At 35.8% G+C, this 19,250-nt stretch overlaps 2 protein-coding genes across 2 annotated transcripts in view; both read left to right on the top strand.

Annotated features, from left to right (window-relative positions):
- The first annotated feature begins 4,730 nt into the window (after positions 1–4,730).
- LOC121382630 (E3 ubiquitin-protein ligase RNF103-like) lies at positions 4,731–12,169 on the top strand. Its single transcript, XM_041512160.1, has 3 exons — positions 4,731–5,308; positions 6,890–7,139; positions 7,788–12,169. The coding sequence occupies exons 1-3, from the start codon at positions 5,080–5,082 to the stop codon at positions 9,355–9,357; spliced, it is 2,049 nt and encodes a 682-aa protein (XP_041368094.1). The 5' UTR covers positions 4,731–5,079; the 3' UTR covers positions 9,358–12,169.
- Positions 12,170–14,897: 2,728 nt separating this feature from the next.
- Positions 14,898–19,250, top strand: part of LOC121384242 (V-type proton ATPase subunit B) — a 29,998-nt gene continuing 25,645 nt past the window's right edge. The window contains exon 1 of the mRNA XM_041514529.1: positions 14,898–15,030. Within this exon, the coding sequence (XP_041370463.1) occupies positions 14,898–15,030 (133 nt within the window). The remainder of the gene's footprint in view (positions 15,031–19,250) is intronic.

Below are 19,250 nucleotides of genomic sequence, written 5' to 3'. Positions count from 1 at the left end.
ATATATGCTAAAGTGGTGTGTTAAAAACAAACGTTTAACTTTCTTTAAAATTATCTTTAAAAAACAAGCATTATGAGAGTACTGTTAAATAGAGGATAATAAACGAGTTACCAGTTATTATCAAATTTATGTCCCGAGTGAAATAATTTTTAGTTGTCACGAGCTTTAGCGAGTGACAAATTAAAATTATTTCATGAGGGACATAAATCGTGATGACGTCATATTTAGTACCGACACGGTCATTGGTTTGTAAGCGTCAAAATTATCCAATAGTAGTGTTCGTTAGACCAATGCATGATCATTTCTCAGTGAGAAATTATGATTTTTATTTTCCCCGTTATGAGTGCCTGCTGGGGTAATAAAGCAATATAATTATGTCCCCTACAGAACCCAACAATTTTTCTTATCTTCTATTTAAGGGACATACCTTTGTGAAAAGTAGGTAAATCGCCATGAAAGTCAAACTTGATCTATAAAAGTATATGATAACGCTATACAAAACAATTCAGCTCAATATCTCAAAGCATTCTTTAAAAAAAAACATCCGGAAAACTATTGTGGGACAGACAGACAGACGGACAGAAGGACGGAGATGAAACCTATAGTCCCCTCCGGTTGGACCGGTAGGTCGGGGACTAATAAATTGCATCATCATATCCAATATATGAGCCATCACACGCGAAAAACTACAACTTAGCATGACGTCAGAAACCGAGTAAACGCGGCTCAAAGTTTGACGTCACATGTAAACGCGGAAGTAAAATTTGACATGCTGTTTGCGTTGTTTGTTTTGAAGAATTTAGATGACATCTTCTTTACATAAAGATCAGTTTGAAGTAAACATATATCTGTATGTACAACAGTGTTTGGTTACCATTTTGTATTTTGTACCTGAGAACTTCGGTCGAGATCGTTAGCGATACCATCAGTACTTTGATAGACATTTACAAGCACAGGGAGAAGTCCTATAGGCCTATATCGATATGGTATGCAAGTATCACACATTTTTATAACGTACATGATTATACATAACATAAAGTTCAACAACTTTTCCAGAAGTTAAATACATATTCATAAGTTAGACCAAACATCAAATTAGGATTTAATCGGGTTGCATGGGTCTATCACTCGGTTAGGCCTACCTGTTCTGTGTACTACAATTAACACCACTATTTCTACTCCTATTTCTATTTATAATCTTCATACTGAAAACTAAATCATTTCATATATATTATTTAGAATATACATTTGCATTCACCTGAAGTGTTTTTTGGTAATCCTGGTAATCCTGGTGTTTGTAATACCACAAAATGCATTTTTCGTATTTCTGAAAAACGGGCGCACGTTTGAGAAAAAACCGTTGAGCAGACAAGGTCTAATCTATTTTTAGACGGGATATTTCCATTTCAATGTCACAGACGTTCGTATACCACGTGACCGTTATCATTTTGGTTCGGTTTGTTTTCTCGTGCACGGTTCGCGCAATCAACATCCGATTTGTTGTTGTTTATTTGTGAGATTTTTCTTCACAATTCGTGAACATTTTTAGTAACAATAGTTCAGACAAGTAAGTATCTCAATACAAAACGTTACAAACCCTTAAAACCAATAGGTGAAAAGAACGCACCCCAAGTCTGTGAAATTTGTCGTGACGTAGGCATTGTTGTGCTTCGAGCGACATCTACCGGTGACATCAGAATACAAACTTTCAAAATTATTTCAAGCAATTGGGACATGGGTATTCCCACGGTATTTATCGATATAAAACCTGCTTTTTCACTCCATTTGATAAAAACGTGATCTAAGTGTGTTACAGGTTTGTAGATTAACCAAAGTATAATTTATTTTCGCTGGATGGAACTAGGGTGTGCGGCTTTAATATACCTTTATTATACGTCATGATGTCATTGCATAAGCTGGCCTAGAGATGAACATGCGGAGGTATAGTAGATCTCGAAAGGTTGTTTCTCCCTCAACCAATTTTATTATTATTATTATTATTATTATTATTATTATTATTATTATTATTATTATTGCTGTGTGTATGTGCGTGTGTGTGTGATAATTATTAAATTATTATAATATCTGTTCACTTTACTCACTTCACATCATTTGTATAGTAGGAGTTGGTTTTCTTTCCTTACAGATGTATATTTTAATAGGAGCCTGAAGTAGGCCTATTGTTTGAAGCACATTTTGGAATTCAAAATAGAAGACCAAGACTAAAAACAGTGAAAACGGAAGAAACAGTATCTGTATTAGATGACGTAGTCCAGTGGTAAAGCGCCCGCCTGATGCGCCGTAGGTCTGGGGTCGATCCCCGTCGGTGGAGCCATTGGACTATTTCTCGTCCCATCCAGTACACAATGACTGGCATATCAAAGGCCGTGGTATGTGCTATCCTATCTGTGGGATGGTGCATATAAAACATCCGTTGCTACCAATAGAAAATGTAGCGGGTTTCCTCTGTAAGACTTTAGGTCAATATTACCAAATGTTTGACATTCAGTAGCTGATGATTAAAGGGACGTTCCTGAGTTTGCTGCATTGTAAGATGTTTTTGACTAATAAAATATTTCTATGATTAAATTTACATATTAAATATATTTTCTTGTTTAGAATATCAATGTATGTATATTCAATGTCTTTCTGGTCGTCTTAAATTTAACCTAGTACAAATATTAGCACGACCAAAACACGTTTAATATACAGCCACTAATATTTTATGCAGAAAAATATATTTGGTATGTAATTACAATCGTTAAAAGGTCTCTGTTAGTCGATAACATGTTAAAAATTGCAGCAAACTCCCTTTAATAAATCAATGTTCTCTAACTTTAACTTTAGGCCCTAACTGTATTGGATGAATATGATAAATACAGTCCAGTATATGTTGACAATAATACTGAACGTAGAATCAAACACTAACTGATGATGGAATCATCCCACTATCCCTGATTTCACTAGCCCTGGTACCACTAGCCCTGAAAAAGGACCAATTAATGGCTGCCATGGGTGTTCCATTTCTTTAGACTACTCCCCTGTACATATAAACTATTAATAAATAAACATGTCTTGTTTTACTGATTAGGTAGACACAATAGATGAGATACCGTTTTAATGCCTCAATTGACAAACTCGGGCTTGCCTACATTACAACAGAACGAACCCTAGACAACTACCTCAGTGCCATTGGTCATCTGATGGATAGGAAGTGTTGAACAATCAGTTGCTAAATGTGTCAGTGCTATGACGTATGTTGCATTGTTTGTATGGTTTTGAAATGTCATGTTTTAAATGTATTATTAAAGTGCTATTACAGTGCTATTACCATAAACACTATCGAATAAAACATTTATTTAACTATATTCATTTTTGTAATTACTTATTTGATTTAGTTTGTTTATAATGGGGATGACAACCGGTGGCAGTAACAGCCAATATGACTGACAATCTGGGGCTAGTGGAACCAGGGCTAGTGGAATCGGGGCTAGTGGGGCCAGTGAGCAGAATGACACTGAACCTGATCCAATAGCACAAGTTACAGAAAGGATGCAGTGGATTGTCATTGTCTGAAAATCAAATTTATGACCATATTTTGAAGTTGACGGAAATAGAAAAAGAGCAGAAGAAAATGTAGGCCTACATAATATTCTCGCTGGGTAAAAATTAAAGGAGGGCGGAAGCCCCCCTGCACCACCTTAAAAAAGAAAATAGAAGAGAAAAAAAAAGAAAAAAAAAGGAGTGGGAAACATGGTTACTATATAGGCTAGCCCGAGTACATGGGCTACGTGTAGGCCTATTGTTGGGTATTGGTCGACTTTGCGAAAAGACATACCCCTTGTTTTAATATTATTTTAATAAAGATTTCAAGATATTAAAAAAATAAAATAAAGGCGATCCCCTAAACTGGGATATCATGTCTGTGTTCTTTTTATTTCTTCATCGTATAAATCGATCGTACTGATATCGCCAAGTGATAAAAAAAAGTAGTTTCCTTTTTGTAAAGGCGGTGTATATATAATTTGGCATCCAAGAAAATACTTTTAATGATGAACACTACCACTTCCGTTATTTTTATAAGTGGTGATACCCCCAAAATGAAAAGTTTCTAATATTTTATAAAGAATTGCCGAATAAACAAATGAAATGACTAATTAAAAATCATCAGTTACGACCAACTACATCTGCAATTGAGAACAAAATATCAGACGAAAGTTAGTGAACACAAAAAGTGATTGGCCGAGGCTGTTAAAATAGTGTTAAATTACGTTACGGTAACTATCGTAAGCTACTGAAGTTTTTCCACACCGCGGCTTGTTTCCTTTGATCGATAATTTTTTTTTTTTTCAGTGTGAAAAAAAGTGTTCAATATGAAATAGCGGAGCTGGGTTCTGTAAAATATAGTAGGATGCGGGAAAATAAAGAGGGATGGAGAAAAATACTGAGATTTAGTTTTGTTATTTACCAAAAAATAAGAATAACGTTTTTCTTTGCTAAGTTGTAGGTTTTCCCATGTGACGGCTCATATCTACATAACTTGAAAAGCTGCCATATTTGAATTATATGTGTATATTTTTTATGTGAAAGTGTATTTTGTCTTTCTTGACATATCTATGTTCACCTCTCTTTTTTTATTTTATTTTAAGTGTCCGTGTTTTTTCGTTTGATGTTGCCCTTTGATCGTCCACTTCATTGAGTGCTGATTTTACGTCAGTTCCGCTCGCCATTTCCTTGTAAGGTCAAGGGTTGTGTACTGTTGTGTGGGAAGGCCTCGACTCGGTTTGTGTGAAAATAATGAGTATTGTTTACATCTGGTCGTCACAGATATGACATTTCTTCCAAAACATCAGTAAAGTACCAGTTGTGATACGGCTACTTTCACATGATCGTTTTTCGGCAAACATTCGTTAAACAATACACTTCAACATTCCAGCGCAGTTGACGTGTCAAACTAAAATTGAAATGTCAAGGCCGTAGCCCTGTTGCCAGTGTTGGTGGTGAGGGCTAATGAACTGTCAACACTGATCGCACCAAGACTGAACTGTTTACAACGTTTCGACCATCAGACGACAAAAGATGTGGCTTAAGTTATGTCTTTTGTTGATTTTCATGATTTTTCTTTTCATCTTGGCGAGGATAGTGGAGGCTGTGAGTTGGTTGGAAGCAGGATTCCTTTCTCGTAGGCTCCTAGATCCCATGTCCCTGTCTGTCCTAAAACTGAAAGCTCTGCTGGAACAAAGAGGCGTTAGCTTTGAGGAGATTGTACTTGAGAAAAAAGACCTCACTGATCTTGTGGAATCATCAGGTATAATAGATAAGTGTCTGAGTCTGATTAATAAAGTGAAAGGACTTTCCTTTGGCTCTGTCACTAACCCTAACCCAAACTATTTATGATAAGTATTTATAATGTTCTTTATATGTGACATTGCCAAAGGAAAGTCCTATCAATAAAATTAATGTCTACATTCTGTTGAGTTCACAAGTTATGAGACTTGGCCCATATTTTGGAAGCAATCTTAAGGCTACGGGATGTTAAAACCATCGTAAGATATGATGTCACTATGGCATGTGTTGTAGTTGCGTCATGGCCTACAATGGTTTTACGATTTGTAGTGCTAATATAGCTTCAAAAATCCCTATATCCCCTACCCCAGCCCTCCAGTGTTTCAGTCAGAAAGAAATGTTTGGGTATGGTGCTATGGAATTGAATATTTACAATGTGTGTGATGAATGAAAAAACACAGTCAGCAGAAAGAAAATGGGTTAATTTTACAGTTAGGGTTATCATACAGTAATAATAAAAGTTATTAATTTTGTCAAAAGGTTAACTTGATAAAATCAAATCTGCAAAACAATTTGGGTATGGTGCCATACCCGTTTTACCCTCTGGTAGAAGCCCTGCCCTCTTAATGCTGGAGCAAATCTTTGCATTGATCATAGGAAAAATAATGGAGACTGTCAATATGAGTTGAAGCATAGCAATAAACATGGGGCCTGGTAACCCATGTTCAGGATACTATGAATTATGGGCCTGGTAACCTATAGCTTACCACATGAAGTTTACAGTTCCCATTATAATCCCTTCACAAATATGCTGCTCTTTATTATTCATTCATATCACTGTTCTCATACTGATACATCTGTGTCTCATTGATCATAATTTAGGCTATGGTGCTTTCATTTTTAAAAATTTGGAGAACAAAGTACCGTTCTTGACTTTCTTGACTTTCTTGACGTGGTAACCTGAATGATTGTTCTCAACTTATTTTGATACTGGTTAGCTGGCATGAACACTTTTTAACATGTGGTTCCCTCACGATATCAGTTGTAATGCTTATGATCAGTCACTGACATAGGAAGCCGGAAGAGGGTAGAGTCAGGGTGTGTGGGGGGGGGGGGGCATTTGCCCCCTCATGGTTTAGCAGCAGCAATGGTTTTTATATATTTATACATCTACCTTCCTACGCCCATATCAGTGATTTATTTGAAACCCTGAATAGTTGTTTGGGTAGTAAAGCAAAGATGAATTAATGTTATTATCCAAATTTAGATATTTTCATTTAATTGCATTGTCTTATAGATTTATAAGTATTGGTGCAATTACCCACACGATTTGTGGGGCTCATCACTGCAATTTCCAGCTGAAATAGTATGATATAGGAAGCAATTAAAAAAAGTGAAACCTAGCATGTTTGTTGTTGCTCTAGGTTTTGTAATACTGGGAAGAAAAACTGGAGAAGGGAAGGGGCTAATTAATTAAACGTCTATAAAAGATTCCTTGCTGCATTCAAAATACAATGGACTTCTTTTGGCCATTAATTAAAAGATACATTTGTTTCCTTTCTGCAACTATTAAAGTGTTGGTTGAATATTTTCATTTTTTTAGGTCCTGTCACAGAAGGTGATGTGGAGCTTGCAACTGTTGATGAGAAATCGACTGAGGTAACCAACTTCTCATCCGGTGTTCATTTCTTTGAGCAAGTCGAGGATGCCAAGGACAGTGTCTGGTTAATACAGATTGTCACACAACAACGCAGACCTAGACTCCTCGGTGATGTGGCCTGGTCCAATATACAGAAAAAGGTTTCCAGATTCGGAGTTCGGGCGGGTGTTCTTGACTGCTCATTAGATATCAGGTTTGATACAGATTTAGATTTAAAAAATTGGCAAGATCACAGGGAATATTTTGTTATCAAACTTTTTATTAGCAACTGTGCTAATCAGTGTGAAAAATTATTATCAACTTTAGCATTTTAAATTTAGAATTATTGTGTAGTGATACTGATCAAAATAGATTGGCAGTGACTTTTAGACTTTTTTTTAAAGAAGATGCTGCTAGTTGTTTTCTGTTTTGACCAGTGATGTGAAATAGGTGCATGTGTTGTATTCAGTGTTAGAACTGAATAGCTTTTACCTACAGCAATTTGGGAAGGTGTTTTGTTACAGGTAAAATGCTCACCTATGGCAATTTTGAGCATGCCCACATTCATTTTAAACCAGTAACTTTTACAAAATATAATATTAAAGACATAATTAAAAACCAAAAATTATCCCAATCAGTGTCTCACAACTGGTACATCAAAGGAAAAGTGCATATCAAAGATCCCGTCCTGATTTATTGATCATTGGGAGTAGCCAATGTGATGGTAGCATGTTTCTTCTCTCTACCAATCAAATGTCAGAATAACTAAATAGCTGTAGTTTAGTATGTGCTGTGGTGTTGTTAAACAAACATTCCTTTCCTTCATCAAAAGGTAAATACATTTTATTCTGTTCTTCTTCAGGTACTGTCACACACGAGGATGGCAATCCCCACAACTTATGTTGGCCCTTCCTGAAGGCTTCGAGACCAAAGCAAACGTGAAAATCCACACCTATGGAGGACCCACTAAAGAGTCGGCAATATACAACTGGATTAGAGAAAAACTAGATGGAAAAGTACACAGAATTACAAACTACAAAACCTTCAAGGACAGTTGGCTGACCTTTACGAATCCGAAAACAAATCCTGAAATCCGAGCAGTATTTTTAACTGATCAGCATTTTGTACCCATGTTCTTCTCAGCCCTCAGTGTCAAATTTCCTGGTCGGGTCAAGTTTGGAACAGTTGACATTAGCTCTACAGATGGAATGCACATTTTAAATCTCATTAAAAACAACAAAGAACGATTTCATTTGAATAACTTACAAGTTCCATTGTATATGATTATTACATCTGAACGTATTTCATACTATGGTACAAAGTCGGGTGAAATATTTTCATTTTCCAAAATGGAGAAATATCTTAATTCACTTTATCCTTGTTTAAATGATATTTTCATTTTCAGTTTTTTAGTTGGGAATATTCTATCTTGTTTCGAAGTTTGTTTAGCCCAGGGCTCGATCATAAAAAGATTTAAGCAGTTTGTTTGGTGCTTAATCAAATATAACATTCTTGTTATCATGCTTTGTCTTCCCCTGGTGGCCGTTTTTCAGTTGCCCTATCTGGATAAAATGCCTTTAATTGGACTCAAGCTGATTAGAGAATTTTCACTAACCACCATGGGAAACACTATGAGAAATGACCTTTTCCTTTACACCAAACACTCCACTATTTTAGCCGCTATGTTTTTCCTGTACATGTTTATTATTGGTGTAGCTGAATACAGGCGGAAAGGCAGGGAGGAACCCGAAGAACAGGAAGAGAATTTCTGGGATTTCACACAGATGAGGACGCTGGAACATTTGTTGTCCCCGTACACAATCCTGAACATTGGTCATCCTTACAGACTTCAGTCTGATCTTGAAATGGCAATGAGACCCGTTGCATCCGAGAATTACATCAAACAGCTTCCCACTTGGAAATACACTCCTCAGGTGAAATCCAACATTTGCCGTGGATCAGAGGCAGGGCTTGAAGGTGACCATAGCAATGTTGCTTCCATTCCGTGTGATGGTCAAGATGAAACGGTTTCTGGAACAGATAGCTTTAAGGTACCTCAGTCGTCATGGCAATGTCAGCAACATTCTAGTACTGCTAGAAATATCCAATCCTCATGTGAGAAATCTGTTCCTACTGCAGACCGTAAATTAGATAATAAAAGTAAAAAGGTTGATTCAAATTTGACACAGCACGGCAAATGTGTGGAAATGTTGGTGGACAACTTTCCCCACGGTTACCTCCCTTCATGTCAGTGTGTCATATGTCTCGATGATTATGTCAGTGGCGTCATGTTGTGTGGCTTACCCTGTGGACACCATTTTCATGAAAATTGTATCTTTACCTGGCTAAAGCTGGATAATCATTTCTGTCCAGTTTGTCGTAGATATGCATTCAAGGCTGTTTCATCCAGTGTGCATATTCACTCCGAGTAATGATCTTTATTCTAGAACTTGGTTTTCTTGCTATAAATGTTTCTTGTGTAAATGTTTTTCTTTCTAGTATAACAAAATTTACTAATAGCACCCTGCACATTTGATGCTGCATTTCATCATAGAGAGTAAAGGCGTTTTGGGCTTGAAATAGCATGTTTGTTTGCCCAAAAATTTTACTCATAAAATTTGAAATCCTGAGGCTTGCAACCCCTGCAATTAAAAAAATATCTATGACAAAAAAACATTCCATGGAAAAACATTTCTCATATAGTCCACCAAAAAAAAAATGCGTAGAAAATGAAAAATTCCACGGCATTGCCAATTGCCGTGGACAATTGCATGGGTTGGGCTTGGATATAATAATAATAGCTGGAGACAAAAAGGCACTTGGTCTGTGTAGGTTTGTGCAATTGTATAAACATTTTGATACTACCTAGAAGTAGGTGGGGGAAAATCTTTATTATTGCATTGTATAATTTTGTTGGGCTAGAAGAGCTAAATAATTAAATTCTTTAAAAATGTTTACACTTTTCATTTGCGGGAACAATTAAGAATATATTCCACTGATCAGAGTATTAAATTCATTTAGGTTAGAGTTGTGTCTTTTCTTTCTTTCTTTTTTCTTCTATTTTTTTTTTTAGGTGCTTTATCACTGGCCTTGCTGGTGTTTTTTGAAGGGGGAAGGGAATAAAGACATCAGCAGTGTGTAGTTCTGGGAGTTTGAAAACTACTAACCAGAGTGTTAATACTTAGTACATTTTTAAATATAAAGTATAGCACTTGGTGATTCCTGCATATACACAAGTATGTAATTAATACACACTTATTTATTCTCTGAAAAAAATGTTAGCCATTTTTGCTATGAATTTATTATCCGTCAGTTTTGTGTACATTTTGTAAGATGAGGAAGCCATGTTTTTCAGCTGGTTTAAATTTAATACCTAAAAGCAATGAACAAATATACATTCAGCTTGGTCTTCAGTTGTCTACTTTAATTACACATACAAAACTTAATTAGTTTTTTAAAAATTCAGTTGTTATATACCTAGAAACCATACTTTGGTTGATAACCTTCATAATTTTTCATAAAATTGATCTTGTTAATAAACTATGTAACTATAAATAAGGTGGGTGGGTGGAATGTTTCTGTTTTTTCCCCATAATTTTTATGGTAGTATCTGGCTTGTTCAGTTTTGCACGTTAGTGCAGAATATGGTAAAACCCACTGATACATAATTAACAAAATGTATTGTGTTTATAACTACCATATAATGATATATTTACTTAAGGGACTACCCTGAGTTTCTAGCCATTGCAACATTTATTTACAGCTATTTATTTAATTCACATGTGGCTGAAGTTCAGTGTGTTTTGTCATTGCTCTGTACATGTACACTATAAAGTTTACATGCATGATGTAAATTTGTAGGACATGTGTCTCTAGCAAATTGCGTACATAATCAGCAAACATACATTTAGATTGTCTCGATGAAATTATTAAAATGGAACTTTATTTATAGGGCCGAATTTACAAAGCATTTTTCTTAGACACAGGTGTTTAAGCATTGTAAATGTCTGTAGTTAAACGTGTGTATGACATAAATAGGCTTTATAAATTCGGCCCATTAATTCTAGAATATGTTATTTATAGACTTCTGGTATATGTGCATTTTTGTCTCCCTTATTGAAGCAAATGTATTTAGTACGAGCAACATTTAATGAATTTTAAAACAAAATTAAAAACATATTTTTTATTCCTTTTCACAACAATAAGGTATTTATAATCTTTCCTATATGATCATTAGAATTATATAAAACTTTGTAGGTAATGTCTTTTAAAAATCAATATTGAAAGGTCCTAGAACTGTGTTTACTAATACACAACACAAACCTAGCTATAGTTACAAATTCCAATACATTTATGTGCTTTTCCAGTCAGCAGATATCATTAGCCATCTTGATGCAACATGCAATGTCATGGTTGTATTGCCCAGGAGAGAATGCTTGAACTGTAATTGGATATAAGCATAAAAATAAAGTTGAAATAAAAAGCAGCATGCACGTTTAGTCACTATTTTTAGTACATGTATAAAGGTGGATCCAGAGGGGACTCAAAGGGGTCCTGTGCCCCCCCACCGCAACCTGTTAGAAGTTCACTTTTTAATGACTTGGCTTTTTTAAATTCATCATCCACAATACACAAGATTAAATTGCCCTGAAAACACGTCTCTCAACATCTTTATTTCATCATTTTCTTGGGAGCATGTCCCCGAACCCTCCTAAAGATCTAGCTACCAAAGGAAACTCAGCTCATTTGCCTCGTTTGCCTTTGACAAACTCATAAATTACCCTTTTTAAAATTTTGTGACCACCCCACCGTTACAAATCACGGATTTGTCCATGTTGTATGGTATACTTTTCAATGCTTGGTTACTGTGCCTTTTTTATATGACTTAGTTTGGAGATCATGTCTAAAATAAAACCATGTTGGTACATCACAGGAAAACAAAAATTATTTGATGTATTCTAAATGTTACAAATACACTTGAGTTGTAACTGAGAGAAAAATAAATAGCAAAAATTATTTAATATTAGCAAAAATGGTATTTGTTTTATTTTCAAGTATTTATGACTTAAACTAGATGGATTGTTCCTGCTGTTATTGGTAGAAATTTGCTAGATATCTTGTATAGGAGTTACCTTTGTTAGTACATGTATATTGTCTGTACATCATGATGTAATAATTTATTTGTTAACATTGAGTCACAGTTAACTTTATGGATAGCTTCAGCAAATAAAGTTGTGAAACTCACTTTGTTTGGATGTTTTGATTATTACTAATATATGGGGGTATTGACAAAATGCCAAATTTTGTTATATAATTTGTTACACGAGTGCATAAAGTAGCTAAGATCGCTTCGTGGAACGGCGCCCCGTGAACCATAAACTGCCCATCCCCCCTCCCCCCTCCCCCCCCTCCCCTCCCAGTGCTGGCTCAAAATCTTAGCATTCTGGCAGACTGAAGACGTTTGGGCAGAATGAGCTGGCCTTAAAACGTTTCATCATTCTACTCGCAATAATAGTTTTAATCCGAAATAATTCGTACTGAATTCAATATATATAACCGTTTAGTTTGGTTGCAATGCAAACATAAACATCATTACCCAGATATGGTAATTTTTTATTTATTTGTTTTAATCGGGCTGCTATTCTACAACGCCCATGAACAGGACATACCCAAAGCTTTGATATACCAGCGTTTATGCATGAATACTGGATTATAAATGAGGTGCGCAGTGCGAATTCCTCGTGATCCGGTGATGGGGACACAACAATTGAATAAATAAAAATAAAAAAACGTTCATGTAACGTTATTTAATTTTGAAAGAAAAAAATGTGGACCGTTGGTAAAAAAAAATTTGGGGGGGGGGGGATGCGTACGCACCCGTTGCATCCCCACCCACACCCATCTGAACGCGCCTGTAAGCATATCCGTGTGTGTGACACAAGTAAACTATTAAATTATATTCTTTGCACATGTGTTTGTTTTACAAGTTCCTAAAGCCGCACACTCCACATTATTTCATTGGACAGTTTCTGTATCGGCCTCTGCATTCAATATCGGTACAGTAACCTATCAATATAATGATTACACACATGATAATGTTGGAATATGGGCACTCGTGATCTACGGGAAAATGAAAACCGCATTTAGAAGAACGACAGTGAAGCATAGGCCTTAATATTTATCGGATGGTTTAGTCTTTTTAAAAATAAATATATATCTGCAGTGTGTTATTGAAACAAAAATAAAGTAGAAGTGTGTTAAATGCTGCTGCATTATTACAGTTTGTTCAAATAAATTCAATACCTTTTTTTTTATAGATAGACATTTATATTGTGACTTATTAAATAATAAGATTTCAGGATTGGAAAATAAAAGACCTATACAATTTGTTTGTTTAAACACTTTCAAGAAGTTTTGAATTACCTCTACAGGGGCGGATCCATAATTTTGTAAGGTGGGAGATCCACAAAATTCGGGGGAAAAAAGGCAGTTTGAGATTGTATAGGGTTAATAAGCCGAGCTCCCAAAAAGAGCGAGATCTGTATGAGGGAACACTGTCATAGCCACGATTTTATATTGGAGGGGAAGTGGGTGGGAGGGGTGGTGGTGAGCGACCCACACATGCTTTTATAAAATTGAATACATTAAAAAAAAAAATTGGTTTGATGGGGGAGGGGGGGGGACACGAACCTCGTATTCTCCCCCACCTTCGGCAAGCTCCTGGGAGAGAAACAAAATAGATTCCCCCAGTTAGCATGTTGTTGTTGTTGGGGTTTTTGTTGTTGTTGTTGTCTGTTGTTTTGTTTTTGTTTTTTTTGTTGTTTTTTTTGGTGGGGGGGGGGTTAATTAATTCTAAAATTACGCATTTTTCATTTGTTAAACTGTCAGTATATATACATGTTTTGGTGATCCGAGTATGCTTCTTTTCAACACATAATTAGGAAATACACAGGATTTAAGTTAAAACAATTTTCAGTTCTACACAATTAAGCATAAATGTACATTATCATAGTTACATGTATTTCATATTTATTCATCATAATTAAATAATCACTAATCTGGCAATTATCAGCGACTTCTAATTAATCAACTATGCGTATAATCTTTTTATAATTAACTCGAAAATATTATGAGGTGTATGCCCAGGACAGTGTGCTTGAACCTTAATTGGATATAAGCCCGAAAATAAGTTGAAATGAAATGAATTGGAAGCACACAGTTAATTATAGGCCCCTATGTCATATTAATTATAAATTCGGCACACGCGTTACTTAGGAAATGTGTGGTGGAACTATACGGCTATCATATTCTAAAGGATCCTCACTTTATTTTTGTGACGTATTTTTTGTAAAATGTTTATCCATTCTCATGGGACATCTCTTAATTGGTTATATATCTGTATGGCTTATTGCAACTAATAGTATTACTGAGGCCTGTTGATCAGTAATAACTAGGGGTAAAAAGATGTACAAAATCGGCACAATTAAATGTAGGCCTATAACCCGATAGTGTAAAACTTAAATAAATTAGCTCATAAATTGTTGCCTTATCATAGTCACAAATGTATGGCTTGTAACCATGGAAAGATTATACTGATGGTACTGACTAAGTACTAGGCGAGTAGTAACTTTTAGGGGGCACGCTTACTACACAAATCTGGGGTGAGTTAAAGATGATAAGTTGCGGAGGTCCGTGAGTCTATTTTATTAATTTTAATCAGCCATATATGTAACATTAGCATCGAGTCTTGAAAAGAATCTTGTCATAGATTTCTACAGTACGAAAACAGTTGCAGTTTATTAATTGTTATTAACAGGGTTCTTCAAATTTTATTTATTTTATTTTTATTATTATTTTTTTACTTCGAGTGCGTTACTTATGTTATTCAGTGTGAAGTGGTAAGCCGAAGTCCAAAGCTATCGATAAATTCAGCTAAAAGGCTTTACCTAATTTAAGATTGTGACAGAGTCACATGACACAAACCCGAAAAATGGCGAAGAAGCCGATGGATATGCGCTCATTAAATGGGCCTTTAAGTGATATACAAGCAAAAAACACACACCTACTAGCTGTCCAGAGAGATTATATATCACAACCACGATTAAGTAAGTATTGAATTTGTCAAAATATTTCCCAGCTTCTTCAAGTCCAAAATATTGTCTATTACCTGGAGCGTGTAGTGCAGATATTGCCAACTATACGAATTTGCATACAAGTGTATGTAGACGTTTCACGTGGAACAGGGATTATTTTAATGTATCGTTTTAATAGTATACCAATTTAAGTCATATACAAAATAATACATATTTAGATCCATCATACTTTTCACAAATAATTAAACCCGTCTTTATGTCCACCTGTCCATAGAAAACAAAATGTTTTTAAATCAAAATTTAATGTGTCATATTTTGACATATGTGTGTGATACATAAATTAAAATTAATAGATTCCATACATAACATTTTCATAATTAACTTAAGAATATCATGATTTTAGTATAGTCCAAGCATAGTGTGAACAAGGGCGTCCCCCAAGAACGTTTTGCTAAAAATAGATATTCCAGTCTTGTCAGATCTTATCATTATCAACTCTTGACAAATCTGCAGTTCTGCAAACATTGACAACATGACTGTCGGCAACTAAAGTCTGAACCAAATTGTTAATTACTACAGTAAATTGCTCTCTTACATGTACCTTTAATTACCGTTAAGATTTTCTCCACTTTTTGTCCAACATAAATCGTGAAAAAAACATTACGTTGACATGGATTCCACGTAGTAGACTGAAACCATATTGCCTATATCGACTTTGTTAAGATCTCCTAGGACAAAACACATGCAATTTTTCACTGTTTGCCAGTTTGCTTTTTTGTGGAATACGCTTCAAGAGGGGTGGAAGCCTCCTAAGTATGTGACATAATTAATCTGACGTCATGATGAGTGCCTTATACCTTAGCGCATGTCATGATGTTGTTAGATGACGTCATATTGATCTACCCATCTTGAAGAGTATTCCATAAACAATCAAAATAGCAGACAACAGAAAACTGCATGTATTTTGCCTTATGCGATCTTAACAAAGTCAATATCAGTGACATCGTTACAGTCTCGTATGTGGAATCTGTGTCAATGTAATGCAGGGCTAGCTCTGCCACTCGGCAATTGCAAATTTTAGGAACAACTGGCAAATTTTATTTGAATTTGGCGAAAAAATTTCAATGTACTAATTGGTGTTTTGTTGGAAATTAACTTGGTTTTGCATTTTTTTAGATAATTTGGCGAAATGTTTTGCTCACCCAGAGCTAGCCCTGTAATGGGGTTTTTATGGTTTGTATTTGGACAAAATTTGGGTGAAATCTAATTTTAATTAAAAGTAGGAGAGTAATTTATCGTAGTTGTTAACAATTTGATTCAGATTTTAGATACTCTAACTCTAGTCTAAAGTTGTCAGAGACATTGAATCATTTGAGCAAGCTTGACACTCTTCGGATGGCATAATGTTATGTCTTATGGATCATTTGCTTCAACAGTCAATAGCTGGCCTCTATAGATTCTTCAATAATAATTTTAAAAATGTAATAATAAATGAAATTATTTTATTGTAAAGATATTAAATTAAAATAGCTACAAATAAAAACGGATATAATGCAAATAGCAGACAGGGCAAGTAGCACTTTATACTTTGTATTTACTCATAATTTGGCTAGTATCAGGCTTTAGATTGCACTGAAGCTGAGGAGATAAAGGATGTGCCACAAATAAGTACGCCCAAATTAAGTACAAACATGCGTACCTCAAAATATTTCATATCAAAATCAATGGAATGTCAAAGGTCAACATTTATCAAAAACGTAATTCACTATTGTTTGGTATTTACGTATACCTTTTACAATATATATATATGAAGTATCAATAAAATAAATTAATTTTTTTACCCGTTTTTAATATATTCGCAATAAAAAGTTGCGTTTTTCCCACCACTTGCCAAAATGCTTGTCGACTTGAAGAGCCAAGTCACATGACTGGGCCTCTGACGCGTTAACTAGCATAACATGAAAGCATGATTCGCAGCCTTTCAAGCATTTTACTGGGAAGGTGGAAGACGTGTATTTTTAAAACGCGATAATATGGATGGAATATTCTTTTGGAGATAGTTTTCAAATGTAAAATATGGTGAACCATTGTTTAGTGTTGGGATGTATCAAAGGAGCAGTTTTTCAAAATTTTAAACAAACCGACAATCACAGGGTTTGCATGGAAGTGGTTCTTAAACAGAACCCATGCATAATGGAAAGGACCATCACGATAGGATAGGATCTGCAGTGAACACTTCATCCCTGGGGATTACAACAATGATTTAAGGTGGTCGATAAATATGACACCTATTTTTTATTATTATTTTTTTTAAACACATCTGTTGCAAGCCTGTATCCCCACCGGCACAAGTTCTACGATTGCACATGATACAACAAACAAGAAACCACGACGAGCACGAGCTAAACTAGAGCTCAAAAGGGTGAGGCGGGGAGGGTACCAGAGCAGGGGCGGCAGTGTAAAATATAGTGGTACGACTCTTCTTTCAAATTCAGTTAAGGACATTTTCACAGATCTATACAACAAATATAACCCACAAAAGTGCCTCTTTGAAAAGTGTTTCGCCTTGCGCCGTCCCTGCAGTGGCGTACGGAGGTATATGGGAACCCACCCCGTGAAACTTTTTTTTTTAAACTATTAAATTTTATAAAATCATATATACACATCCCAATATAAAATCCTGCCTACGCCAGTAGAGGGTACCAAGTCTAGAACAATAAAAATAAAAATATGGGGCTTGTATTTCATAATTAAATACAAAATTTGTTGCATGCGTGCGTATATATATATATATATATACTGGAAAAAAAAAGAAACTTCCGATTTGTACATATAGTATTTGTTGTCTTAAAGAATTCATTTTGTAATGAAATTATATAGGTAGTATTAGCCTTGAGCTGTATTATCAGGATTCATGAATTTTATCGATTATTTTTGCACTGTTAATCGTCGACAACGTGAACTTCAATTTGCACGTGCATGCATGGTTCGACATGTCCCATGTAGTATTCGGTCAATTTGTTTTACTTGTCTTACTGACATTGTTGTCAAGTGAACGAAAACGCTTCAAAATTTGTAAAAAAAAATAAAGTTTTTTACATTGTAGCATTTTTAGTATGCCAAGAATACCCAATAATTTACGCGAACGGGCGATTGGCATGCTTGATGCTGGCATGTCGACAGAAGATGTTGCAAGGCATGTTGGGAGTTCTAGTCGAGCGATACGAAATCTTCGCGTAAGATTTCGAATGACAGGAAGCACCAACGACTTGCCACGTCGTGGACATCCGCGTGTTACAACGCGTGGTCAAGACCGCTATATCATGAACACGCATTTGCGCAATCGATTCCAAACTGCCACTGCTACTGCTGCTAACACACCTGGGCTTCATAATAACCGAATCAGTGGGCAAACTGTTCGTAATCGTCTGCGGGAGAATGGTTTACATGCACGACGTCCTTACATCGGATGCGTTTTAACGCACCGTCATCGTCTTAATTGGGCACGTGTACACACTCGTTGGATACGGCGACGCTGGAATACCGTTCTTTTTTCGGATGAATCCAGATTTTCTTTACAGCGTGGTGATGGCAGGGTGCGTGTCTACCGTAGGAGAAATAACGCTATGCTGATTGTTGTGTTCTTGAACGAGATCGTTTCGGGGGTGGGGGTTCTGTCATGGTCTAGGCAGCCATTGCCCATGGTTATCGTTCACCACTAGTCGTCATTGATGACATTCTCGCTCATCGCGTCATTCCTCTATTCCATAACAACGCTAACATCTCGATTTTTCAGCATGATAATGCCACCTCTCATATAGCTAGAGACACTGTAATTTGTTTTAGGACAAATAACATTGATTTCATTGATGACTGGCCCGCTAAAAGTCCTGATCTCAACCCCATCGAGCATGTCTGGGATAGTCTGGACAGACGTTTGAGGCGTCGTCCCAACCCACCCGCTAACGTCAACGAACTTCGTCAAGCGCTCATTCAGAAATGGAACAATATTCCACAGGCAGAAATCAACACTTTAGTCAATTCTATGCTCCTGCGATGCACTGCAGTGGTCAATTCAAGAGGTGGTCATACCTGTTATTAAGTGGGTGGATTTTTTTTAACCCCTACCACACTTGGTCAAAATTTCTCCCAGTTTCTGTTAACCTATGGCCATGATTTTTGCACCAAACGATGCATCATGCAACACTCTTTAAAGGCATATATAACAATTA

The sequence above is a fragment of the Gigantopelta aegis genome, chromosome 10 (genome assembly GCF_016097555.1).
Source record: "Gigantopelta aegis isolate Gae_Host chromosome 10, Gae_host_genome, whole genome shotgun sequence".
Classification (NCBI taxonomy): domain Eukaryota; kingdom Metazoa; phylum Mollusca; class Gastropoda; order Neomphalida; family Peltospiridae; genus Gigantopelta; species Gigantopelta aegis.
The sequence above is the reverse complement of the archived record's forward strand: the minus strand, read 5'-3'. Positions and strand labels throughout refer to the sequence as shown.

Bases quoted from the DNA above. Each gene is read 5' to 3' on its own strand.
- LOC121382630 (XM_041512160.1), top strand. From the start codon at position 5,080: ATGTGGCTTAAGTTATGTCTTTTGTTGATTTTCATGATTTTTCTTTTC. The intron at 5,309-6,889 runs GTATAATAGATA...TCATTTTTTTAG, and splicing joins TGATCTTGTGGAATCATCAG to GTCCTGTCACAGAAGGTGAT. The intron at 7,140-7,787 runs GTTTGATACAGA...GTTCTTCTTCAG, and splicing joins GACTGCTCATTAGATATCAG to GTACTGTCACACACGAGGAT.